Raw genomic sequence first — 27601 nt, 5'->3', positions numbered from 1 at the left:
CACTATGTGGGTGATAAAAACTGAACCTGGGTCCCCTACAAGAGTAGCCAGTGTTTTTAACTGCTGAGCCATCTCCAGCCCCCTTTTATGTTTTCTTAAAGGATATGCATAGTGCTTTCGTGATACTTGGAGTTCTTGACATTTGAAGGGAGATCAAGTGTATTATAAAACACTCTTAATATTGAGGTGACCACCTTGGTTTTATTAGATTATGATGAAGATGACTATGATGCTGATTGTGAAGACATTGATTGCAAGTTGATGCCTCCCCCACCTCCACCCCCAGGACCAACCAAGAAAGAGAAGGATCAAGATGGTATTACTGGTGGTGAGGAAAACCTGTCTACTTTTGTTCAAGGAGCAAGTTTCTATTCATAAGTCCAGGATTTTGACATGCTTAAGGAGCTTTTAAAAAGATTGAGCTGCTAGAAAAGATTTATAAAGTGTCAAATATTGATATTAAATGGAAATTTTCCTTTTAAAACATTCAGTGACATTATTTTAACACACACTCAAGAATTACTTTAACTCAGTGCTTCTCAAATTAAGCTGTTCATCAGAATTACCTAGAGTCTTTAAAAAATATGGATATCTGATTCTCCTGGAGCGTCAAATTCATAAGATCTGGAGTAGAGCCCAGGAATTTTTACTGAAGAGTTTCCCAAGAATTTCCTTCCTCCCTCCTTTTCTTTTTAAGATAGGGTCTTATTATGTAGCTCTGACTTAGAACTCCTTATGTAAACCAGACTGGCCCTGGAACTTGAACAATCTCCTGCTTCTGCCTTCCTCGTGCTAGGATTACACATTTAAGCCACCACATCCTGCACATCAAGACTTTCTGAAACAACTAATTTATATACTGGTATTTGGAAATTACCTGTTAGTTTGAGGCCAACCAGGACTAAATAACAAGACTGTGTCTCAAAAAATCAAACAGTAAGCCAGGTGTGATGGTGCATCCCTGTAATCCCAGCATTCTGGAGGTGGAGGCAAGAGGATATCTGTGAGTACAAGACCAACCTGGTTTATATAGCAAGTTCCAACCAAGCCAGCCCTGTCCCAAACAAAATAACAACAAACAAATGACCTTCTGGACTATGTGTAAATCATGTGGCATCATTTCTGTTCAAAGATTTTCAAGATTGGTAAGATCTTCAGTTGTCATCTTATATTCTTAGCTCTGTAACAGTGATAGTCCTGCCATAAGCTAGACATTAGGGGACATCAGCACCTTTGGTCTACTATATTTTGAAACTTTTGTTAACTTGAATTCCTCCAGTTGATGCTCTGAGCCATTTCCTTTAGTTTTCAAGCTAAATGTTACTTTGTGTGTAAAGCTTATTTTTTGTTACCCTGTGAGGTTAAAAATTCTCCATCTTACGGATCCATGATCTTGATGTGATAGGGCCTGATTAATGTATAACATAATTTTGCTATTAATCACAATATTGGGCACAGTATTTGCCACTTAAGGAAAGTAGTAAATGTAGTAATAGTGTTTATTTTCTCATCACAACCCTAGGGTACCAAGTACAAGGTGAGTTGGGGATGGTGGAAAATAATAAATTGGATGAGTTTCTGGGTTGCATACTAGTAATTTGGGTTCTGGGACTGTATCCCCTGCCACAGAATTATGCATATTAGCCTAGAGGGTGGTGTTGGCTGAATTTGAGGAAACATACTCACAATTACATGTCAAAGGGGTTTCTCTTCCTTGCTGCAGTGTCTGAAAATGGAGAAGGCATCATCTTGCCCTCCATCATTGCCCCTTCCTCTTTGGCCTCAGAGAAAGTGGACTTCAGTAGTTCCTCTGACTCAGAATCTGAGATGGGACCGCAGGAAGCAGCACAGGCAGAATCTGAGGATGGAAAGCTGACTCTACCATTGGCTGGTATTATGCAGCATGATGCAACCAAGCTGTTGCCGAGTGTCACAGAACTTTTTCCAGAATTTCGGCCTGGAAAGGTACTTTGTATGGAGAATGTCCATGATGCAAAGCACTGACCTCTTCCAGATTCTGAGTTCTGTTGTCATGATGCTGAATGTAGAATGCATAAGATTTAAGGGTGCCTTTATTCAGTGACAGATAATTAGCTGTCTGTATAAGAATTTTATTTATTTATTTTTTGAGACAGGCTTTCACTGTGTAGTCCTGGCTATCCTGTAACTCTCTGTTGGAGAATAGGCTGGCCTCAAACTCAGTAGGGATGGGCCTTCATCTGCCTCCCAAGCTCTGGGATTAAAGGCACGTGCCATCATTTCTGGCCTATATAGGAACTTTATACATTGTATTAGGTCACTTTTTGAAGTTGTATATATTTATAAGAAGTATGACTTAGGGGCTGGAGAGATGGCTTAGCAGTTAAGAACACTGACTATTCTTGCAGAAGACCCGGGTCCGAATCCCAGCACCCACATGGCAGCTGACAAGTGTCCGTAACTCCAGTCCCAAGGGATCTGACAGCCTCTTTTGACCTCTGAGGGTGTTGCATGACACAGGTGCACTTACCTACATGCAGACAATACACACATAAAATAAAATAAATAGATAAATAAAATTTTTAAAAGTGTGACTTAGACTGTTGTGGTGCACACCTTTAGTTCCAGCACTCGGGAGGTAGAGTCAGGTGAATCTCTGAGATCAAGGCCAGCCTGGCCTACATAGTGAGTTCCAGGCCAACAAGAGCTAGAACTCTAATGAGACCCTGTCTTAAAAATGCAAAAAAACCCAAAATTATCCTGTGGGGCTGGTGAGATGGCTCATTGAATAGAGGTATATTCATGTAGGTCTGACGATCTGACTTCAATCCCTTTTTCCCACAAGGTGGCGAGAGACAACCAAATTATGAAAGTTGTCCTCTGACCTTATGCTGTGGTATGTATCCACACACATATACACACACACACACACACACACACACACACACACACAAGCACACATATTAAATAAGTAAGTAAGTAAATAAATAAATAAATAGTCCTGGTAGAGAAAAAGGTAAACCAAGCCTGGTGGCGTAGACTACTATAATCCCAGATGCTAGGGAAGCTAAGGCAAAAGGATCACAAGTTCAAGGCTTGCCTAGGCTACAGAGTGAGTTCAAGGGCAACCTAGGCAGCTTAGTGAAAATCTTTCTCAAAAAGCCAAGGAATGTAGCTCAATGATAAGAGTGCTTGCCTAGTATGGACAAATTCCCCCTCACCCTTAAAAAAGAAAGAAAAGAAATTTTCCTGTTGTCTTTATTTTTTATTTTTTGGTCTTTTTTTGAGACAGGGTCTCCCTGTAGCCCCAGCTGACCTGGAACTCACTATATAGACTAGGTTGGCCTTGAACTCACAGAGATTTGCTTGCCTCTGCCTCCCGAGTGCTGGGACTAAAGGCATGTGCTACCATGCCCCGCCGTATTTTTTTTTTTTAAGACAGGGTCTCATTGGTCTGGAACTCGCTACATAGGTGAAGCTGACTTTGAAATCACAGAGCTCTGCCTGCTGTCTGTCTTCTGAATGCTGGGATTAAAGGCGTGATCCACTACAGCTGTTCTGCCCTGTTGTCTTTAAAGAACTGTTCCAGGGACTGGAGAAATGACTTTGTGGTTAAGAGTGCTTACTGCTGTTGCAAAGAGCTGAGATTTGGTTCCTAGCACCCACTTCAGGAGGCTCACAACCACCTCTAACTCTAGTTCCAGGGGGTCCCATGCCCTCTGGCTTCCATGGGCACATTAACTCATATAAGTACACAAACATGCACATAAAAAAAGTAAACATTTCTTACAAGTTCCAAATTACTAAAGGACAATGCTTTTGTGGTCTGAGCTTAGCATTCCTTCATTTTCCCCCTGCAGTTAAATAGATCACTTGAGAATATTTCACACATTGAATCTCTGACATAGTAATGTGCTCTGTGTTCTAGGTGTTACGGTTTTTACGTCTTTTTGGACCTGGGAAGAATGTCCCATCTGTTTGGAGGAGTGCTCGGAGAAAGAGGAAAAAGAAGCACCGTGAACTTGTACCGGAAGAGCAGATCCAGGAAGTGGAGTGCTCAGTAGAATTAGAAGTCAGCCAGAAATCTTTGTGGAACTATGACTACGCTCCGCCACCTCCTCCAGAGCAGTGTCTCTCTGATGACGAAGTAGGCAAAATAGACTTGGGATTAAAGCCTGCAAGGGAGGGGGGCATGTAGAAGTTAGAACTAACACCTTAGCATTAAGAGTTCTGTTCTATCACTTGGCCAGTTGGGGGCACTGTTTGGGGAGGGTCATGGGACCTTTAGAAGGTGTGGACATGCTGAAGAAAGGTCCCTGGAGGTTGGCTTTGAGAGGTCATAGTCTTGTCCCATTTCCAGCTTTCTCTCTCTCTCTCTCTCTCTCTCTCTCTCTCTCTCTCTCTCTCATGGTTGAAGATGTGAGCACTCAGCTTTCTGCTCTGGCTGCCTCCTGTCATGTCTCCCCTGTCATGATGGACTTTAATCCCTCTGGAACCATAAGCCAGCATAAACACTTCCTTCTGTTAAAAAAAAAAAAAAAGCCAGGCATGGTAGTGCACGCCTTTAATCCCAGCACTCGGGAGGCAGAGGCAGGTGGATCTTTGTGAGTTCAAGGCCAGCCTAGTCTACATAGTGAGTTCCAGGACAGCTGGGGCTACAGAGAGACCCTGTCTCAAAAAGACCAAAAAAAGAGACCTCTAGGGGCTGGAGAGATGGCCTAGCAGTTAAAAACACTGGTTGTTCTTGTAGAAGACCCGGGTTTGAATCCCAGCACCCACATGGCAGCTAACAACTGTCCATAACTCCAGTTCCAGGGGATCCGATGGCCTTTTCTGTCCTCCTCGGGCATTGCACGACACGTGTGTGCTTACCTACATGTAGGCAATGCATGCATACACATAAAATAAAAAAAATAAAGACCTGTGTTCTAATTATCAGTGAATAAGTTAAATGCAGTGCCCCGCCTTCCCTATTGTAAAGAAAAGTATTTGATGGGTAAAAACAGAGCAGATGGTGATCCATTGCTAAATAGAAGGGTATGATGAAGGACAGACATGCCATATATGTTATACCTCCATTTTTTAGGAATCATCCTTGTGGTTCCTCTAAATCCTTTTATGATTATTAATTCCCTGTAGTCATCTAGACAGATTCCTAGGACACTTGGAATAGGGAAGCCCCCACTTCTTTACTCTGTTTCAGATCACAATGATGGCTCCTGTGGAGTCCAAATTTTCCCAGTCAACTGGAGATACAGATAAAGTGATGGACAACAAACCAAGAGTGGCTGAGTGGCGTTATGGACCTGCTCGACTGTGGTATGATATGCTCGGTGTCCCTGAAGATGGCAGTGGGTTTGACTATGGCTTCAAAATGAGGAAGACTGAACATGAGCCTGTGACAAAATGCAAAACGATAAAGGTAAGCATCTCTGGTGTGTAAGAAAGGAATTAATGTGTTTAGAGCCCTGTCACTAAATTTTCAGCTAGGGAGATCCTGAGTAAGGTTTCTTTAGTAGGAAATTTGCTTAGTAGGGTATATCATCCTATAACTAGGCCCCATTCTAAGGATTCTGCTTGTGAAATGAGTGCTGTTCCAAACTAGGATTGGGAGAGGAGGCAGATACTCATTTTCAGGTAATTTGCTCAAGTAAAGCATCACTTTTTTTTTCTGTGTTGGGTATTGATTCCAGGTCTACATGCGTGAACTCACAGAGATCTGCCTGCCTCTGCCTCAGTCCTTGGAGTTTTGTTTTGTTTTGTTTTGTTTTGTTTGTTTTGTATTATTTTGCTTGTTTTTGGTAGTCCCAGCTGTCCTAGAACTTGATATGTATGCCAGGCTCACAGAAATCCACCTGCTTCTGCCTCAAGTGCTGGGATTAAAGGCGTGCACCACCACATCCAGCTCAGTCCTTGGATTTTTGAGACAAGGTCTATGTATTTTGGGTTGATCTCAAACTTGGGATTCTCCCCCTTTAGCCTTGAAAGTGCTAGGATTGCAGGCATGTACTACTAAGCCTGTCTAAATAACACTTAGTGTATCTCATGAATCATTTGGGATCTGAATTGGTAAACCGAGCAGTAACTGATGGATTTATTATTCCTTCCATACTTTCACAGAAATTCAGGACACTTGAGGAAAGCAATAGTGTTGATCTTCTGGCAGATGAAAATTTCCTAATGGTGACACAACTGCACTGGGAAGATGATATCATCTGGGATGGGGAGGATGTCAAACACAAAGGAACAAAACCCCAGCGTGCAAGTTTGGCAGGATGGCTTCCTTCCAGTATGACAAGGAATGCCATGGCATATAATGTTCAACAAGGTGTGCTTCTGTGTCAACAGTGTCTGGCATACTAGCCTTCATCTTAGTCATCATAAGTAGTCTTAGCTATGATCTTTTGGGCTTCTGATGGATAGTGAATTGCTTTGAATCTAATTCCTGATTCTAGTCCCTTAACAGTTTATTAATCCTATTCATAAGCCATTTTGATATTAAAGATCTTCCCTGGATTATAGCAGTGTTCTATCTTCACTTTTTGTTTTTATATAAACACTTCACTTTATATTTGTGATTTCATGATTTGCTTTGTCTCTCCTTAAGTAGGTTAAAATAAAGAATGTTGTGTTTAATGGCATAAAAACAGTGTTAGAAAAATTGCTGGTAATCTACTCAGAGATTATCAGTTATTGACTTTTTGTGTTTTCTTTTGTCTTCTATCTTCTATGTGTATATAGTTGAGTTTAATTAACTAATGTTGAGACATAGTCTTGCTCCGTAGCTGAGGGTAGCCTGGAACGCACTGTGTAGCCCAGGCTAGGTGTTTATCACCATGCCTGGCTTGAGCTCATTGTTATATGTAGTGATTTGTTTTGAAGATTTATTTATTTTTATTTTATGTTTTTGAAAGTTTTACCTACATACATTATGTGTACTATGTATGTGCAAGTGCCATTGGAGGCCAGAAGAGGTAGCAGAACTCTAGGAACTAGTTAGAAACCGTTGTGAATTGCCATATAGGTGCTGAGAACAGAACCTGGGGCCTCTGTAAGAGCAGCAAGTGCTCTTAACCACTGAGCCATTTCTCCACCCCTCCCTTCCCCCTACCTTATTTTTTTTGAGATGGTCTATTTAGCCCTCACTGATCTCGAGCTTGCTGTGTAGACCAGGCTGTGAACTCACAGACTCCCACTTGCCTCTGACTCCTGAGTGCTGTGTTATTTTTGTTTTTGGAGACAGGGTTTTGCTCATCCTGTAGCTCAGACTGCCCTCAGCCTTGTTGCAGTCTTCCTGCTGGGAGTAAAGGCATGAGCCACCACACCAGAGCTATATTATAATTTTCTCTCAGCATAAATATTTTTATGTAAGTTGGGCCTGGAGAGATGACTCAGCAGTTAAGAGCACTGGCTACTCTTGCACAGGACCCAGATTTGATTCCCAGCACCCACATGGCGGGTTACATGTTACATGGAAGTTACATGGGAGTTACAACCATCCATAACTCCAGTTCCAAGGAATCTAATGCCCTCTTCTGACCTCTTGGCCATTGCACGACACGGGTGCACCTACCTACATGCAGGCAATACTCATACACATAAAAATAATTAAAAATATTTTATGTAAGTTTTCAAAATTATCCATAAAAATGTTTACTATATTGGAAACATTCATTTATTAGATTTTTAAGGTAGAGTTTCACTATGTAACCCTGGCTGGCCTAGTACTTGCCAAGGTGGTGTTCAACTCGCAGCAATCCTTCTGCCTTAACCTCTTGAGTACTAAGATTACAGGAAATGGCAGGGAACATTTTAAAGAGAAGAAAAACAAGATATGAAACAGCGTATTTGGTATCTCATTTGTAAGGATGAAAAACAGTGAACTATGTCAAAAGCTGACTGAAAGAAAATAGTCTAAAGCATTTGCAGTACTATTTTCTGATTTCTTCAGTTTTCTTTATACCATTCTATAGTCTCCAGATTTTCTTACTTAGTCTGGATTATTTTTATAATTCAGGACCCCCCCCCAAAATGGCTAGTTTATTGAGACAGGGTCTCACTAAGTAGTCCAGGTTATGCTGGAGCTCAACATCCTCCACCTCTCTAGGGCTGGGATTATAGGTGTGTACCACCATACTCAACTCAAGAATGTCTGATTTTTAAAAAGGTTTAATTTTAATTTTTAAAATTTAAATTAATTTTTTTTTGGTTTTTGAGACAGGATCTCACTATGTATCCTTGGTTGAATTGGAACTTGCTATGTAGACCAGACTGGCCTCAAACTTCCTGAGTGTTGAGATTAAAGGCCTGAGCCATCACATCTGGTCTAGTCTATTTTTATTTCTATTTTTTAAACGTGTATATATCTGTGTGTGGGGGGGTTATGTACAGATGAATGCAGGTGCCCATATTGGCCAGAGGAGAGCATTGGATCCTCTGGAGCTGGAGTTATAGGCAATTGTGAGCTGTCTGATGTGGGTGCTGGGAGTCAAGCTTGGGTCCTCTATAAGAACAGGAAGTGTTCTAACTGCTTAGCCATCCCTCCAGCTCAAAGAATATCTAATTTTTTAAATCTTGGAAAAGGTTTTTCTCTTCTGTACAGTTTAAATACTTTATTGGTTGCATAGTTTTGTTTTTGTTTTTTGAGATGGTCTCATTATGTATCCCTGACTGGCCTAGAACTCACTGTGTAGGTAGACCAGGCTGACCTTGAATTCATAAAGATCCTCCTGTCTCTGTCTCTGGAGTACTGGGACTAAAGGGATGTACCACTATACCTGACTTGCCTAATATTTTTGAGATAAGCTCCTACTATTTAGTCAGTTTGGCCTCGGGCTTGCAATCTTCCCGTCTCAGCCTCCTGAGTGCATAGTATCCATTATTTATTATTTTTATTTTATTTATTTGGTATTTTTGAGACAGGGTCTCCCTGTAGCCCCAGCTGGCCTGAAACTCCCTATGTAGACCAGGCTGGACTTGAACTCACAGAGATCCGCCTGCCTCTGCCTCCCAAGTGCTGGGATTAAAAGCGTGAGTACCCATTATTTTATGCATAATGTTCTTAGAATAATTGCTATATTTGTTACTAATAGTGTATTACCAGTATTTATAGCCGTATTTATTTAGCCATTGCCTTAGTAAGCATTTAGGCTGTTTAAGTTTTAACTTTTCTAAGCAACACTGCAGTGAACATTTTGTCAGCAGTGTTTTCTGTTAAAGTGAGAAATACATGCTATCGGGTAGGTTCCTTTTTGATAGCTGTGTGAATACCTGTACTAGCATTTGTTCTTTTTCTGTTTGTGAGAAACATGATTGAAAGGAACATAAATGCTTTGTCTGTTACTGGTTTTTTAAAAATGATTTACTGAGAATTTCATACAGGCATATAAGCATATAAGGTGTTTTGATCAAATCCATGCCCATTCCCTCTCCAACTCCTCTCATATCTCCCCATTACTTTTTTTTGATAACTTCATGTACTCTTTCTTCTCCTTCTTCCTCCTCATAACTTATTGAGAATTTCATACATGCATATAAGGTGTTTTGATCAAATCCATGCCCTCTTCCCCCTCCAACTCCTCCCATATCTCCCCATCACTTTTTTCTGATAACTTCATGTGCTCGTTCTTCTTCTTTGATTTGTTTCTTTTATGGGGCTTTTGGCTACTCTAATATTCCCACCTCTGAAGAGATAAACCTAAAATCTTTTAAGGGTTAGATAAAAGCTCCCAAATATTTTTGACATTTTTGGCCTTTGGAATGGAGTATATTGCTAAGAGGCCCAAAGACATTGTGAGTTTTAGCCAAGAAACTGGATACTTTTCTTTGGGGTCTTTTTACACTAACTGTCTAGCCAGTTCTTACCTCCTGTTCTTATCACACCATCCTCTGAAGAGGTTATGCAGCTTGCGGATAGGTAATCGGGACGCAGACACTCTGGCTTCTTCCATGCTGAACAGGGACTCAGGGTGAGGCAGTTGGGGTACCCCTTCAGTGGGTCTATCTAAAAGACTCCAAAATTGCATAACTCTTATCTCTAGGGGGAAAAGAAAGTCCTTGACTGGTGAATAGGAGATGTGAAGGAGAAGTAAAGGCAACAGTAGTTAGCATTACAAGTTCTAGACAGGCAACCAGAAAAAAATTCAGAACAGGGCAAATTTCAAATGTTCATATGAGAGTCCATTGGAATTTTTGGACAAGAGCTTCCAAAAGCATCCCTCTATTGGGTTCCTCCTCATTTTTCTTTTGTCTGCCAAGACTGGACTCCAGAGTGATGCATTCAGGATTTGCTTTCAGGCATTTTGATACCTGTTGGAGAGGTTAGAATCACTCAGTTCCCTCGCAAAGGCTTCTAGATAGGGGAAGAAAACAAATTTGGCCATCATTTTAGAACAATAGAGGGTTGTCTCCCTTAGCTACAGGTGGGCACTACAGTATTGCAGATCAAGATTTGAAGTCTTACATCTGAGCAGCACTTTCTGATTCAGAACAAAATCATCAATGAGAAATAATTGTCTAAATAATTTTTTTTTACTTTTTATATGGACTTAATCCTAATGTCTGAGAATATCTGTTACTGTTTATTCTTCTTGTTTTGACCAGGTTTTGCAGCTACTCTGGATGATGATAAACCTTGGTACTCCATTTTCCCCATTGATAACGAAGATCTGGTATATGGACGCTGGGAGGACAATATCATTTGGGACGCTCAGGCCATGCCCCGGCTTTTGGAGCCTCCTGTTTTGACACTTGATCCTAATGATGAAAACCTGATTTTGGGTATGTTATTGGAAGAGACCAGGGTTCTTCATCTTTGACATCATACTACTAATGTCAAAGGTCAGGAGGAAATTAGAAAGATTAGGGAGGGCCAAAACTAGACACTTCTAGGTAATGGTTTTGAGAGAGCAGCATTGTGGCTGCCAGTTTCTAGTGTTTGAGTATTGTTTAGGGAAAACTCATATAGGAATGTGAAAAAGTAGTATCTTTAAGATTTCAGGCATATAGTTCAGCTAGTGAATCATTGACTTAAAAGCATTCTTTTTTTTTTTTTTTGTCTTTTTGAGACAGGGTCTCCCTGTAGCCCTAGCTCCCAGCTGACTTAGAACTTAGTATGTAGACTAGTTTGGCCTTGAACTGACAGAGCTCTTCCTGCCTCTGCCTCCTTAGTGCTGGAATTAAAGGCATGTACCACCACTCCCCGGCTACTAAAAGTATTTTGAAGTAGAGTGAGGGATCTACATAGAAACTCCAAAGATGTCAGTAGAAAATGATTTTTAGGTGGGCCACATGGCATGGGCTTGTAATACCAGCTACTTAGGATGCCACAGCATGAAGATTTTTAAGTTCAAGGCCTGTCTGGGCTCCAGAGTGTGTTCTAGGCCAGCCTTGGCAACTTAATGAGACCTCTCCAAAAATAATGCAAAAAGAGTGCAATAGGCCAGGGATAGAGCTCAGTGGTAGAGTGTTTGCCTAGCATGTGTGTGAGGCCTTAGGCTCAATCCTCAGTATTTCATAGAGGAGTGAGGGAATGAGGAGGGAGCAAGAGGCCAAAGAGACTAGAAGAGGGAGTCTGATCCCCTGAACTGTAGTTACAGACACTTGTGAGCTGCCATGTAGATGCTGAGAACTGAACCTGGATCCTCTGCAAGAGCAGTGAGTGCTTTTAACTGCTGAGCCATCTCTCCAGCTCCCCCACCCCAAGTCATTTCTTGTTACATCCTCAGAGATTCCTGATGAGAAGGAAGAAGCTACATCTAATTCTCCTTCCAAGGAGAATAAGAAAGAATCATCTCTGAAGAAGAGTCGAATTCTCTTAGGAAAAACAGGAGTTATCAAGGAAGAGCCACAGCAGGTTTGTGAAAACAAAGGGAATTGGTATTTAGAAGAAAAAGGAAGGTATTGGGAAAGGGTGGTCTGACCAAGGCTTATTTGATCCATCATTAGAACATGTCTCAGCCAGAAGTGAAAGATCCATGGAATCTCTCAAATGATGAGTATTACTATCCCAAGCAGCAGGGGCTTCGAGGTACTTTTGGAGGGAATATTATCCAGGTACAAATACCATTCTTTCTGTGGTGGAGGGGAAACCCTTGCTTTGTTTTAATGCCTGGGATGGAGTTAGTATTTACTTTTAATTCTTCTATTTTCTGTTTAGCACTCAATTCCAGCTGTAGAACTACGACAGCCCTTCTTTCCCACCCACATGGGACCCATCAAACTCCGGCAGTTCCATCGCCCACCTCTAAAAAAGTACTCCTTTGGGGCACTATCTCAGCCAGGTTCACACTCAGTTCAGCCTTTGCTAAAGCACATCAAAAAGAAGGCAAAGGTATAATTAAATTCTGGTTGGAAAAAAAGTTATATAAAATAATTGGGGTATAAATTGGGGAAATATACTGGCTATTAGATTATATTAAGGAATCATTTTCTCAGGTTGATACAATTTTATTTTGGTTATTTAAAAGCATGTCCTTATTCTTAGAAGATGTATGTTAAAATACTTGAAGGTAAAATATGATTGTACCTTTCAAAACTGGCTCACCAAAATTTATAGAAAATTAATTACACATAAATACGGAAAAATATAGGCCAGGCGTGGTGGTGCACACCTTTAGTCCCAGCACTCAGGAGGCAGAGGCAGGTGGATCTCTCTGAGACTGAGGCTAGCCTGTCTGCATAGTGAGTTCCAGGCCAGCTGGGGCTACAGGAAGACAACCTGTCTCAAAAAGGGGGCAGGGGATATAAACATTTATGTTTATGTAGGGGGATAAAGGATGCTCACAGTACTAGTCTCTCAATCTTAGTAATAAGATTAAAATTTTTTACAATGAAATTGAAAAAAATAACAAGGTAAAATACTTTTGGTGTTGTCTTAGTTTGGATTATATCAGTGTGTATAGTTATTTTCCTGTGGAAATGATCTATATTGTCTTTGTTCTGGACAGATGAGGGAACAAGAGAGGCAAGCCTCAGGTGGTGGAGAAATGTTTTTTATGCGCACACCTCATGACCTCACAGGCAAAGATGGAGACCTTATTCTTGCAGAATACAGTGAGGAAAATGGGCCATTAATGATGCAAGTTGGCATGGCAACCAAGATAAAAAATTACTATAAACGGGTGAGTCTGTGTCAGAGAAATCTTTGTTACTAACATAACTAAAGTTAGGGTTCCTAATATAACTAAAGTTAGGTGTATAGTAATAATCTAAAAACATTTTGTCATTTTATACATTTCTTGGGAGAAAGAAATTGTATCTGGTAGTTCATAGTAAATGCTATGCTTGTGGAATTTTGTATATAAGCTTATTGGTTATATTCTGTGATTATAACTGAGCTTGCTACATTTTCTATAGAAACCTGGAAAAGATCCTGGAGCCCCAGATTGCAAGTATGGGGAGACTGTTTACTGCCATACATCTCCTTTCCTGGGCTCTCTCCATCCTGGCCAGTTACTACAGGTGAATAATTCTTTCTTGTCTTTACTCTTTCCTAAAGAAATTGACAGATAAGGAACAAGTTTGTTCAGAAAGAACCAGTTTTTACTGTTCATGTAGCAGTGCTCAGGAGGCAGAGGCAGTGGATCTCTGAGTTTGAGACCAGCCTGTTTTGTGTAGAGTTCCAGACCAGCCAGGGCTATATAGTGAGACCCTATCTCAAAAAAATTAGTGTAATCCATTGGACATGGAAGGCAGGGGTTCAAAAGTTCAAATCCTTGGCTACATAGCAAATTTGAGGCCAGTCTGGACTATATGAACCCCTGTTTTAAAATAAAAAAAGACAATTGGTGGGGGTAGTGCTGAGAATATAGCTTAGTTTTCAGTGCTTGCCTAGCATGCATGAAGCCCTGGGTTTGATCCACAGTGCAACATAAAACTGGGCCTGGCAGTACATGCCTGTCATTTTAGCCCTTGGAAGGTAGATATAGAAGGATCAGAAATTCAGTGTTATCCTCAGTTATATGACAAATTTAAGGCCAGTCTGATATACATGAGACTTCTTATCAAAGCAAACAAACAAAAATATTATAATTCAAAAATTTTAAAGTTTTTTCTATAAAGCTGGAGATAGGGCTCAGCAGTTAAGAGCACTTGCTGCTCTTCCAGAGGACCTAAACTTGCTTCTCCGTACCTACATGGTGGCTAACAATCATCTAGTTGCAGGGGCGTTGCACATGCATGGTGCACTTACATACATGCAGACAAAACATTCATACACATAACATAAAAACAAAATATTTTTCAAGAAACATTTTTTCTTTCTTTCTTTTTGTTTTTTTTTTTTTTTTGAGATAGGGTCTCCCTGTATCCCCAGCTGACCTGGAACTCGCTGTGTAGACCAGGACCGGGCTGGCCTTGAACTCACAGAGATCTGCCTACCTCTGCCTCCGAGTGCTGGGACTAAAGGCATGCACCACCATGCCTAGCAAGAAACATTTTTTCTTAAAATAAGTCTTTGTTATTTTTAGGCCAAATATAAAATAGTGAGTTTTTTGTTTGGTTTTGTTTTTGTCTTTTTTGAGATAGGATCTCATTCTAGCACAAGCTGGCCTGGAACTTACTGTATAGCCTAGACTGGCCTCAAACTTGAGGTAGTCCTCAGCCTGGTGAGTGTTGAGATTGTAAATGTGAGCCACTATACCTGGTAATAAAATAGTTTTTTGAAATATACACTGGGTATAGTGGGGTATAGTGGTACATAATTGTAATCATAGTACTAGGGAGGCACAGGCAGGGGGGATCACAATTTTGAGGTCAGCTTGGGCATTTTATAGAAAGACCATGTCTCAAACATGAATAAAAAAATACACAGTGGTCAGTCGACCTAGGATTAATGTAGGTTATGAATGTTTTAAGTTCTTTGTGTAAAGTTAGAATATTTGAGTGGCTAGAGATAGAGCTCAGTGGTAGAATACTTGTATAGCATGTTCAAGGCCCTTGGTTTTGTCTCGTACTGCAAAAAACTTAGTACATTTTGATGATAATTAATTGTGGCCATCGTGAATATTGAATCATACTTGAATGTTGCTGTTCTGTCACAGTAAAGTGCTGCTTTTTCCCCCTTTGTTCTAATGGGTATAGAGAGGCATGCTGGCAGTAGCTTTTAAGTATTTGAAGGGAAGTATAAATGTCCACAAATGGTGTGAAACAATCTCTCAAACTACTTTTTATTTTTTTTCCATTTCATATCTCTTGCTAATTTTTTTCTTCTTTCCTTCCTTCTTTTTTTTAGACAATCTTACTCTGTAATCTAGAGTGTGGTCTGGAACTTCCTATATAAATGAGGCTGGCCTTGAACTTGTGGCAATCCTCCTGGCTCTGCCTCTCAAGTGCTAGGATTGCAGCTGTGTGCCACAAGGTCCAGCTGTTAGCAGTCTGTACTCTTGTCCCTAATTTATTCCACTGTCATTATTGCTAGCTCTTCTTACTGTCACTATTGCTAGAATCTGCAAAATCCATTTATATTTTTGTCATTTGCACCTGTATTCCATTTCCCACTAGTTTTGGGGGGGGATGTTATTGCTGTTGATTGAACTCAGGGCCTTGTGTATGCAAGGGATATGCTCTGCCACTGAGCTCTATACCCTTAACCCCTCCTTCACACCAGATTTTATTTTCTTTGTACTGTTCTTAACTTTCCTGTTTTGTAACTTTCTGTTGAGGTTCGTTTTATTTATTTTTTAAACCAATACATCCCCTTCTTTTATGACTACTTTTGTCTTTTTACATTTATTGGATCATGTGTATCCCTGCGGGTGCATGTGTGTATGTGTATGTATGTATGGGGAGGCGTCACATGACGAATGTGTGGAGGTCAGAGGATAACTTGTGGGAGTCATTTCTCTCCTTCTACCATGTGGGCTCTGGGGATCAATTTCAGGTCATTAGAGTTGGTGGCAAGCACCATTACCTGTTGAACTATCATAGTGGCCCTGTGGGGTTTTTTTTTCAGTAGTGACTTTTTTTTTGTCTTTTTGAGACAGAATCTCCCGTATAGCCCCAGCTGGCCTGGAACTTGATATGCAGACCAGGCTGGCCTCAAACTCACAGAGATCTGCCTACCTCTGCCTCCCAAGTGCTGGCATTACAGGCGTGCACTACCATGCCTGGCTAGCCCTGTGTTTTTTTAAAAAATTATTTTTAAATTTCTTTTGAGATGTGGGGAGGGTGTCTCATATAGTCCAAGCTGGCATTGAACTGATTGTGATGCTTCTACTTTCCAAGTGCTGGGATTATAAATGTGTACCACAATGGCCAATTTCTTTGTAGTTTTCTTGTGTGTGTGGGTGGGGTTGTATGTGTGATACATGCACATGAGTGTGTGGGTATGTGTCCATGTGCATGCAGAAGCCAGGTAGGATATCCTGTGTCTTCCTGTATCACTGTCCACTTTATAAGTCTAGAGACAGGGTCTCACTGACCCAGAAGCTTGATGTTTTAGGTAGGTTGGCTGGCCAGTGAACTTTTGGGATCCACCTGTCTCCAACCCTTAATGCTGAGGTTACAGGCACATGCAGTCATGCCCTACTTTTTATGTGGGTGCTAGGGATTCAAACTCAGGTCCTCATGCTTGCAGAGTAAGCACTTTTCATCAGTGAGCCATCTTCCCACCTCCACTTTTTTAGTTTTTAAAAGATTATTTGTAGGGCCAGTGAGATGAACCAGCAGGTAAAGGTGTTTGCCACCAAACTTGGCAATCAATTTAATCCCCAAGACACACATGGCAGGAGAGAGCTCTCTCAACAAGTTGCCCTCTGACCTCTGCATGTGCTTCATGGCACATGTGCCCCACACATATACAAAATAAACAATATAATAAAAAATGGTCATTTGCTATTTTCTATAATTCCTTTTCTATGTACATGGAACATTTACAATTTACTTTCTTCACCCATGTGATGGTCTTCCCCCTTTTGTTCATTGTTAGGATTAAAAAAATTATTTAGCTTTTGAAGGGCAGAGATCCTGTCTGCAGATGTGTTTCCTCTTCATTTGCTGTTGCAACCAATAAAGCTGTTTGAACCCCACAAAAATTATTTTGCCTACATGTATGACATGTACCCAGGTGTGCAGTGCCTGTAGAGGCCAGAAGAAGGTGTCACATCCCCTGGAAATGGAGTTATAGACAGTTGTTATCCACCATATGGGTACTGGGAATTGAAACTGGGTCCTCTGCGAGAGCAGCCAGTGCTCTAAACCATCTTTCCAGCCCTCAAAACATTTATTTTCAGTTAAAAATTAAAAGAAAAAAAATATATGAGTGTTTTGCCTATATGTATGTAAGTGCACCACGTGAGGCCAGAAGAGGGGTGTTGGATCCCCTGGAACTAGAGTTACAGACAGTTGTTAGCCTCCATGTATGTGCTGGGAATCAAACCCAGGTCCTCAGAAGAACAGCAACAGGCATTTGAGTACCACCTGACTAGAATCCAAACTCCAGTCCTCATGTTAGAGTAGCAAGTACTCTTGGCATTTTTTGTGGAGGGAGGCTACTTTTCCTTAGCTTCAAAGCTTAAAATAGAGACCAGAAGTGACATACACCTTTAATCCCAGCACTTGGGAGGCAGAGGCAGGCCTGTTCTATATGGTAAATTCCAGGTCATCCAGGGTGACATAATGAACCCTGTCTCAAAAACAAACAAAAAAACAAAACACACTCGCCCTGAAGCTCAAAATAGTTGATCCCTATCCATTCTACTTCAACTAGCTCAAATATTTCTATCTAACTATCCTGATGTGTTTTTGTTTATTCTGTCTTTGAGACAGGGTCTTCCTGTAGCCCCAGCTGGCCTCAGACTCACTATGTAGACCAGGCTGGCCTTGAACTCGCAGAGATCTGCCTGCCTCCTCAAGTGCTGGGATTGAGGGCATACGCCACCACGCCCGGCTATTCTGTTCTTTTAGAATACTTTTTACTTCATTGTTTTTATTTTTTTAATTAATTTATTCAAAAAAATATTTTGAAGCCCGGAATAGTGGTGGTATGCCTATAATCCCAGTACTCATCAGACTGAGACAGGAGAATTGCTATGAGTTTGAGGCCAGTGTGGGCTCCAGTGAGACCTTGTCTCAAAAAATTGTTTTGGTCTCATCTCTTATATGTCAGGCACTAAGCTAGGATCTAGGGTAGGAGTATAAGAGTATATTATCTTTGAGTTTATAAAGCTATTTGTAGAAGTCCTATAAAGTATAGGCAATTTTTTGAGCCAGATCTCTCTATGTAATCTTAGCTGGCCTGTAACTCATTATTGTAGAACCAAGTTGGCCTCTGACTTACAAGGATCCACTTGCCTCTGCTTCCCAAAAGCCCAGATTAAAGATACGCACCACCACACCTGGCAAGTATAGGTGTTTTGAGTAGCTTGCATTTTGTAGATGAAGAAATTTAAGCTGAGACATTGGCTTGACTGACTTCATACAAAATGACAAGGCCAGCTTCTAAATCTAAACCCTGTATTTTCTTCTTGTTCTTGAGAAAAAGTTTCACATAGTCTATGTTGGCCTCAAATTTGCTATTGTAGCCAAGGATGACCTTGAACTTTGGTCTTCCTACCTTCACCTCCCAAATGTTGGGATTACATTTCAAATATTGACTAGTTTTAAATTTTTTATTTGTGTATGTGTGTAGCTTATATGCCTGTGGAGGCCAGAGGTCATTGTTTGGTGTCTTCCTCTATTGCTCTCTGCCTTATTTTTTGAGATAGGGTCTCTCACTGATCCTGGAGCTGGTGGTTTTGTCTGGACTAGTTGGCCAGCAAGCCCCTGAAATCTGCCAGTCTCCCCTGCTCTTCTCCCCTACTGCCAGGACTGCTGGCGCCCTTTCTGTGCTCAGCATTTTATGAGGGCACTGGGGATCCAAACTCAGGGTTTCATGCTTGTGTAACAACCACTTTATCTGCTGTGCCATCTCCTCAGCTCCATTTTGGTTTTTTGAGACAGGATCTCATGCAACCCAGGCTGGCCTCAAATTTACTGTGTAGCCAAGGCTGGCCTTGAACTCTTGTTCTTCTGCTTCTACCTAACAAATGCTGGGATTACCATGCCCAGCTCTGATTCAGTTTTCTTTTAGATATAATCTTATGCTGTCACCTAGGTTAGCCTTGAACTTGCCATGATTCAAAAGGATCATGAGGTAAAAACCTCAGCCTCCTGAGCTCTGGGATTACAAACATGCATTACCATTCTTGTCTCTATTTTTGCATTTTTTGTATCTTTTTCATCTATTGGATTCTAAAAGACAGTGGATAAAAAATTAATTTTGTTTGATATTCCACATAACTTGCTTATTTTATTGAATAGACTTTAAATTTAATGAATATAGAGAGTAGTAAGTTTCATTTTCCTTAGTTGCTGACTGAATTTTCTAGGGCCTCTCTGAGTATAACTTTTGTGGTTTTATATTTGCTAGGCATTTGAGAACAACCTTTTTCGTGCTCCAATTTATCTTCATAAGGTGCCAGAAACTGATTTCCTGATCATCCGAACAAGACAGGGCTACTATATTCGGGAACTAGTGGATATTTTTGTGGTTGGCCAGCAGTGTCCCTTGTTTGAAGTTCCTGGTCCTAATTCCAAAAGGGCCAATACACACATTCGAGATTTTCTGCAGGTAGGTGGGAATTGGGTCAGGATGCCATCACAAGCATGTTAGGAAAGAAGAAAATGCATATCAGCTTGGCTGGGGATGGGACTCTGCTGAGGATTTTTATCCTTTATCTAATAAAATGTATCTGGGTTACTGGACAGGTTTTTATTTATCGCCTCTTTTGGAAGAGTAGAGATAGACCACGGCGAATCCGAATGGAGGATATAAAGAAAGCCTTTCCTTCACATTCTGAAAGCAGCATCCGCAAGAGGCTAAAGCTCTGCGCTGACTTCAAACGTACAGGTTATCAGTGTGATTAGTTGTCTTCTCTGTAATCCTCTGTAATGGAGGCTTCCATTGCTTTTTTTGATAACTGGTTGCTAGGAAATTCAGTGTGATTGTTTGCATGTGTTACATGAGATGTAGGAAGCCTGGCAGTAGGGGGTTTCTTGACTAGTCATAGTCTTCACTGGGCCTGTTACTATCTAGTATGTTGCTTTGTTCAGTGTCTGTTTGCTCTCTTGTTACTCTTGGTCCTTTAGAATTCAGAACAGTTTCTCTATCTTCCAGGGATGGATTCAAACTGGTGGGTCCTGAAATCTGATTTTCGTTTACCAACGGAAGAGGAGATCAGAGCTATGGTATCACCAGAGCAGTGCTGTGCTTATTATAGCATGATAGCTGCAGAGCAGAGACTAAAGGTGAGCTGCTTCTTGTTGTGTGCTGCTTATGCTTGTGGTTCTTTTCAGATAGAAAGATGAAAATACTCTCAGGCTTAGAGATGATGGTTACTAGATCATTACCAATTACTAATCAGTTCAAACTGTATGAGGTACTTTCTGTATGTATCAATTCTGGGGAAAACTACAGTGTAACTATCAGTGTGAGGCTCAGTGAGGGACTTGGGCCATATTTTCTTGCTTTAAAAATGATTGCTCATGGGGGCTGGAGAGATGGCTCAGCAAAGAGCACTGACTTTTCTTGTAGTGGACCCAGGATTCAATTCCAAGCACCCATATGGCAGCTAACAACTATCCATAACTACAGTTCCAGGGATCCGATACCCTCTTCTGACCTCTGCAGGCATTGCACGACACAGATGTAGTTACATACATTCAGGCAATACACATAAAATAAAAATATAAATAATAGCTGGGCGTGGTGCCATATGCCTTTAATTCCCAGCACTTGCGAGGCAGAGGCAGGTGAATCTCTGTGAGTTCAAGGCCAGCCTGGTCTACATAGCGGGTTCCAGGCCAGCTGGGGTTACAGGGAAACCCTGTCTTGACCAGCGCACACACACACACACACACACACACACACACACACACACACGTATATAATATTTTAAAAAGTAATTGCTCATCCATTTGAGTGGTGACTCCTTTGCATAAACAAGCGAGAAAGTACTTGTCAGCTTCCCAGTTGGGCAGAGGTGATAGTTGGAAGTGTGCTTTAGAGATGCACAGCTGAAATAGAAAAACTCCAGCTGGGAAGTACCAATAGCTTAAGGATGTACAATGGTGATACATACACAGAAAACTTTATAGACTCCATTCTTTATGCAGAATATGCTTTAGTATTTTGTATTTGGTATTCAGTAAAATTTATACTTTGTGTTTTTTCGTTGACTTTATTTATGCATAGGATTGTCCTCTTTCAGGATGCTGGCTATGGAGAGAAATCCTTCTTTGCTCCTGAAGAAGAAAATGAAGAAGATTTTCAGATGAAGATTGATGATGAAGTAAAGATTTTGTTTGAGACAAGATCTTGCTCCACAACCTATTCCGACCTGAAACTTAAAAAAATCCTCCTGCCTCTGCCTCCCAAGTGATGAGAGTATAGACCCATACCACTATGTCCAGCAATACTTTTTTTCTTAATTAGAAAATTTTTAGGGATTTATTTGTTCATGTGTATATGTGCACATATATGTATGCCTGTATTAGAGTCCAGAAAAGAACATTGTATCCCTCAGAACTGTAGTGGCACTTGCAGATGCAGGGATTGTTACATGTGTGCTTGGATCTGAATTCCGTTCCTCATGATTGTACAGTTGACACTGAGTCATCTCTCCAGCCCAAATGATGTTTTTGAGACAAGGTCTCACTGTATATCCCTGACTGGCCTGAAACTCTTATATAGACCAAGCTGGCCCCAAACTCACAGAGATCTGCCTGTCTCTGCCTCCCAAGTGCTTGGATTAAAAAAAGATGTGTGCCCCCACATCTGGCCTGCAGCACTTACTATTTATCAGCACATCTCATCTCCTTTAAAGAACATTTTGGGTCTGGAGAGATAGCTCAGCAGGTAAAGATACTTGCTGCCAAGCTTGATGACCTGAGCTTGATCTCTTGGATCTATATGGTAGAAGAAGAAGAATTATTCCCTCAAGTTGTCCTTTGAATATGACAGATGCACTGTGGCACACACAAAATCAATACATTCATTAAAAAAAGTTTTGTAAGTTTTGAGTTAAATTGACATTTAAATTGCTGCACTGGGCTAGGGAGATGGCTCAGTCAGTAAAGTGGCTGCCACACAAGTATGAGGACCTGAGTTTGAATCCCCAGCACCCACATAAAAAGCTGGGCATGGCAACACATACCTATGTATTCTATTTTTTTTTTAATTGTGGTAAAATTGTGTGGTAGCTCATGCCCATTATCAGAGCATTTTGGAGAGTGAGACAGGAAGATTGGCCATAGATTTGAGGCCAGCCTAGGCTAAAGAGTGGAACCCAATCTCAAAACAACTCCTCCCAAATAAATATGTAAATTAAAGATAAAAACTGATGGTAAAGTATGTATAATATAAAATCTATCATTATAATGTTTAAGACTACATATGCCTGAAATCCATGTACTATTAAAGATTAATTTTATTTTTATGTGTCTAAGTATTTTGCATATACATACACATATGCATTTATATATACATGTATATGCACCACATTTCTGCCTGGTGCTCATCAAGGCCAGAAGAGGGCATTGGATCCTCTAGAACTTGACTCACAGATGGTTGTAAGCTGCCATGTGGGTGCTGGGAACTAAACCCCAGTCCCCTGCTAGAGCAAGTGTTGTTAACTGCTGTGCCATCTCTCTAGTCCCATTATTATTATTATTATTATTATTATCATTTTATTATTTTGTTATTTTGAGACTTGGTCTCCCTGTAGCCCTAGCTGACCTGGAACTCACTATGTAGAACAGACTGTTCTAGATCTTGCAGAGTCCCACTTTCTTCTGCCTCCCAAGTGCTAGAATTAAAGGCATGTGCCACCATATCTGGCTAGCCTCTATTATCTTTTTAGAAAATTATTTGTGTGTATGTCACATGTGTGCAGGTATCTGCAGAGGCCAGGAGCCATTAGATTCTCTGGTATTGGAGTATAGGCAGTTATGAACTTAACGGACATGGGTGTTGGGAACTGTACTCTGGTCCTCTGGAAGCATGCACTTATAACTGCTAAGCTATCTCTCCAAACCCTATTGTTAATATATTTTGTTTGAGACAGGGTCTCCCTCTAGCCCCAGCTGGCCAGGAACTCCCTATGTAAACTAGGTTGGCCTTGATCTCCCAGAGATCTCTCTGCCTCTGCCTCTTGACTGCTGAGATTAAAGGTGTTTGCTACCATGCCCAGTTTAAGATTGAATCTTGAATAAAGAATTGGTTAAGTTTTTAGGCCAGTTGTACACATCCTTTTTGCTATTTATTTATTTTTGAGACATTTTCGTACTGTAGAACCATGGCTGGCCTGGAGCTCAATATGTAGATCAGGCTGACCTTGAATTGGCTTTATTATTTTTTTAAGATTAATTTTATTTTATATACGTGTGTGTGTCTGTGTGAGCATATGCCATGTGTTCCTCGAGAAGGCCAGAAGTCAGATCCTCTGGAACTAGGTTCCAGATGGTTGTGAGCTGCCCAATGTGGATGCTGGGAACTAAATTCCTATCTTCTGGAAGAATAGCAAGCACTCTTAATTGCTGAGCCACCTTTCCAACCCCCAAGTTATATACATTCTTAACTCATCTTTGTGGGCAAATACATCCACCTTTTGTCTTAATTTTTTTTCAGGATAGGTAAGCATCTTTTAAATACCTTTAGAACAAACCACTGACAGGGTTGGATGGGCTTTTTGTCCTGCCAGAATTGGGGGTTTGGTAATGTAAAGATCTATTTTGAGAATGTATGCTATTCTAAACATTTGAGGGACTGAGGATGTGGCTCAGTAGGTAGCATGCTCAATCCTCAACAACTAATAAGCTGGATGTAGTAGCATATTACCTGTTAATCCCACCATTTAGGAGGCAGGAGGATCCAACGTTCAAGGTCATGCTCAACTACATAAGGAGTTCCAGGCCAACCTGGGTTAGAGATCCTATTGCAAAAAAAAAAAGAAGAAAGAAACAAAGGAGTTTTTGAACAATTGGGTAATCAAACGAGGTTGTCTTTCTCTCTTTGAGCATCATGAAAGTAGATACAACACTGCCTTTGAGAACCTAGGGATATTGGACTGAAGAATACCACTCTTTCTCATATTCCTTATCCTGTTTGCACTCTTGGCCGCTATTTAATATCAAGATTTAATAGAAGAGAGCTGAGTATTGAATAATTAAGTATGGCTATATTTAATTTGATATTTGGATAAGAAATAGTGAAAATTTTTCTGCCCTTTTAAGTAATGGCTAGGTATGGAACACATGTTTCCCACAGCCCTGAAATCTTTTTCTGTATCTCAGGTTCGCACTGCTCCTTGGAATACCACGAGAGCTTTTATTGCTGCTATGAAAGGCAAATGTCTCCTTGAGGTCACTGGAGTGGCAGATCCTACAGGCTGTGGTGAAGGATTCTCATATGTGAAGATTCCCAACAAACCAACACAGCAGAAGGTGAGATTAGAGAGGAGGGCCTGGAAACCCTGGATTTGTCAGAATGGCATAGATGCCTACTGTATGGAGTTTGGTTAAAGATACTCACTTGTTTTTGTTTGAGACAGGATGATAAGGAGCCTCAGCCAGTAAAGAAGACAGTCACAGGAACGGATGCAGACCTTCGTCGCCTGTCCCTGAAAAATGCCAAGCAACTTCTTCGTAAATTTGGTGTGCCTGAGGAAGAGGTGGGTATGGAAGAGGAGAACTCCTAGAAGCTTTGTACATTGGTAGAAAGGGTAGGAAGGTATAAAGAACTATCTGGAGTATTTCTCTATGGTATAGATCATGGCAGGTATTAAATACTTTTTCAAAGTTTTCTGTTTTATCTTCTTTGAAATACATTTTTCCCTTTTTTTGTCTGTGTCTCATGGGCCTGGTTTGCCTGTTTTTTGGGTTGTTTTGTTTTTATCTCCTTTGAAATACATTTTTTTCCCTTTTTTGTCTGTGTTTTGTGGGCCTGGTTTGCCTGGTTTTTTGGGTTGTTTTGTTTTGAGACAGGGTCTCCCTCTAGTCCCAGCTGGTCTGAAACTCAGTTTTGTGTGTGTGTGTGTGTGTATGTGTGTTGGGGGGGGATCTTTTTGAGACAGGGTCTCCCTGTAGTCCCAGCTGTCCTGGAACTCACTATGTAGACCAGGCTGGTCTTGAACTCACAGAAATCCGCTGCCTCTGCCTCCTGAGTGCTGGGATTAAAGGCGTGCGCCACCATGGAACTCAATTTTTAAAATATTATTATTTCTATTTTATGTGTATGCCTGTATTGCCTGCATGTAGGTAAGTGCACCTGTGTCGTGCAATGCCCATGGGGAACAGAAGAGACTGTCAGATCCCCTGGAACTGGAACAGTTGTTAGCTGCCATGTGGGTTCTGGGATTCGAACCCAGGTCTTCTGCAAGAACAATCAGCGTTCTTAACCACTGAGCCATCTCTCCAGCCAGGAACTCAATTTTTAGACCAGGCTGGCCTCAATCTCACTAAGATCTGCCTGCCTCTGCCTCTCAAATGCTGGGATTAAAGGCATGCGCCACCATGCCTGGCTTTCCTAGGTGATTCTGACTGCAGTCAGGTTGATACTGAAGATAAACTATCAGTCAAGGGACAGGATTTCTTGGGGTCCTTTTCCCAGCCTGCTCCCAGTTGTTGGAGGCTCAGCAAGGGGCATTTTCTACCCCAGGACCCCCTCGGTCGCCCCTGTTGCCAGTGCTGTTCGCACTTGGAGGTCTGCTGCTGCTTTCCAATGCCTCCTGTGTTGGTGGACTCTTATGGCGGCGGAGACTAAGGCGCCTTGCTGAGGGTGAGGAGAGACCTTCTCCCTGTCAGATGGGGACCCTGGGGATGCTACCCAAGGCCTATGTGGGCTTGAACAGAATCTCTGACCCCCTTTTCCCTGTTTCTTTCAGAAATATCAGAGAAGACAGAGGCAGGGTAAGAATATTCTTCTGCCAAGAAGGCTCTGAGGGAGGAGGTTTGGGTATGGGTGGCAGAGAGTCAACACCCACTTTCATCCACACATCCATTCTGGAAGATCGGAGGAGGACCGAGTGAAGAATGAATATGAAGAGAGTCAGTGGACTGGGGACCGGGACACTAGAAGCTCCACGGTGAGTGGGGGTGGTCAGCTTCAGTTAATTGTCCTTTCCTGGAACTGGGAGTTGAGGGATGGAAAGGAGTTTATCTGCTGTTTTGTGCTTGTGTGTGTGTGTGTGTGTGATGTGTGTTCATGCATGTGCACCTGTGTACATGTGTGTGCATGTGTGTTCATGTGTGTGACAGGTTAGCACAGCAGAAGTGGAGCCATATTACCACTCATGAGGGACTTCAGTCCTCGGCTGCCCCCCACCCTGGAGGAGGTGTCTTATCCTCAAGGTGAGTCACAATCACACCCGGATGCTCCACCCCCATTTGGAGGTAACCCTGACAGCTGGATTGGGTCCCCCATTGTCTTTTCTTCTGTACTGTATTAGTTGCTTCTGTTCTACTATGACCAAAATTCCAGATAGAACTTAAGGGAGGATAAATTTATTCTGACTCACTCAGAGAGTTCTGTCCGTTGGCTGCATATGTGCATTGCAGAGGAAAGATGCTCACTTCGTAGTGGATAGGAACAGAGAGTGAGCCAAACAGGAACAGGCCAGAGGCAAGAAACCCTCAAGGACATGTCCCAGTGACCGATTTCCTCCAGCTACACATGCTGTCCACTAAAGCTTCCAGAACCTCCTAGGTGGACCAAGTCCCTAGGACCTGAGCCTTGGGGGAGATACTTCCCATTCAAACCCTAACATACTCCAACTTCACACTTTGCAGGTATTGAAGATGAGGACTTGGCCTTCCCTAGACACATGTATGATGAGGTGGAGAGAGCCTATGGCCCATCTGGGGCCTGGAGACCCCTCTATGATGAAGTACAAATGGTGAGATTCTTATCACCAGCTTGTCCAGGCTGAAAACCCACTACCTACTGCTTGTATCAGTTAGGGTAAACAAGCTGTTGTGACAAAGAGGCCCATCTTCAATGCAGTAACTAAAAGAACTAAAGTGGTACATCTAGAGCCAGGCACAGTAGCCTGTGCCAGTAATCACAGCACCCAGGAGGCTGAGGAAGAAGCATTGTGAGTTCCAAGCCAGCCTTGGCTACATAGCGAGACTCTATCTCAACAAAATCCAACAAAACAAAACAAAAAGTGTGACTTATCGTGTGGCCTAACCAGTGCTCCAGAGTCTCTGGGCTGAGCTTCGCTCTAGAACTGCTCATCCCTGGCGTGGTTCTCAGGTTCTCTGAGCCCATCCTCAAAGAAGCGCAGCCGGGGCGCTGTCCATGGTTCTGGAGCACAAATGGACTATGGGAAATGTCCTGCATGGGGTCAGGACAGCAAATATTTTGGGCTTTCTGAGACATATGGTCTTCCTCAAAACTGCTCATCCCTGTCATCATATGGTAGAAGCAGTCACAGCACACAAATGAGGCTGTATTCCAATGAAACTATATTTGGATGCTGAGTTTTGGATTTAATTTAATTTTCATACACCACAAATACTGTCTTTCTTCAATTTTTCTCTGACAATTTATAAATATAAACTTATTTTTAGCTCTTGGGTGATACAA

At 41.5% G+C, this 27601-nt stretch overlaps 1 protein-coding gene across 6 annotated transcripts in view; it reads left to right on the top strand.

Annotated features, from left to right (window-relative positions):
* Positions 1-27601, top strand: part of Taf1 (TATA-box binding protein associated factor 1) — a 92098-nt gene that overhangs the window by 6890 nt on the left and 57607 nt on the right. For 5 of the 6 annotated variants that reach the window (XR_003847396.1, XM_029557450.1, XM_008855564.3 and 2 more), the window contains 17 exons: positions 209-328; positions 1724-1965; positions 3908-4126; positions 5183-5401; positions 6100-6307; positions 10582-10758; positions 11706-11833; positions 11926-12033; positions 12137-12310; positions 12927-13100; positions 13336-13440; positions 19388-19588; positions 19726-19867; positions 20135-20265; positions 21228-21308; positions 24310-24459; positions 24567-24686. Coding sequence is in view for 5 of the 6 variants with exons in the window: in XM_029557450.1 (XP_029413310.1) it covers positions 209-328; positions 1724-1965; positions 3908-4126; positions 5183-5401; positions 6100-6307; positions 10582-10758; positions 11706-11833; positions 11926-12033; positions 12137-12310; positions 12927-13100; positions 13336-13440; positions 19388-19588; positions 19726-19867; positions 20135-20265; positions 21228-21308; positions 24310-24459; positions 24567-24686 (2699 nt within the window). In the remaining variant the exon portion in view is untranslated. The remainder of the gene's footprint in view (positions 1-208; positions 329-1723; positions 1966-3907; positions 4127-5182; positions 5402-6099; positions 6308-10581; positions 10759-11705; positions 11834-11925; positions 12034-12136; positions 12311-12926; positions 13101-13335; positions 13441-19387; positions 19589-19725; positions 19868-20134; positions 20266-21227; positions 21309-24309; positions 24460-24566; positions 24687-27601) is intronic. The other variant, XM_008855566.3, reaches the window with a different exon arrangement.

Source organism: Nannospalax galili, unplaced genomic scaffold (genome assembly GCF_000622305.1).
Source record: "Nannospalax galili isolate Female #2095 unplaced genomic scaffold, S.galili_v1.0 scaffold747, whole genome shotgun sequence".
Taxonomy (NCBI): Eukaryota; Metazoa; Chordata; class Mammalia; order Rodentia; family Spalacidae; genus Nannospalax; species Nannospalax galili.
The sequence above is the reverse complement of the archived record's forward strand: the minus strand, read 5'-3'. Positions and strand labels throughout refer to the sequence as shown.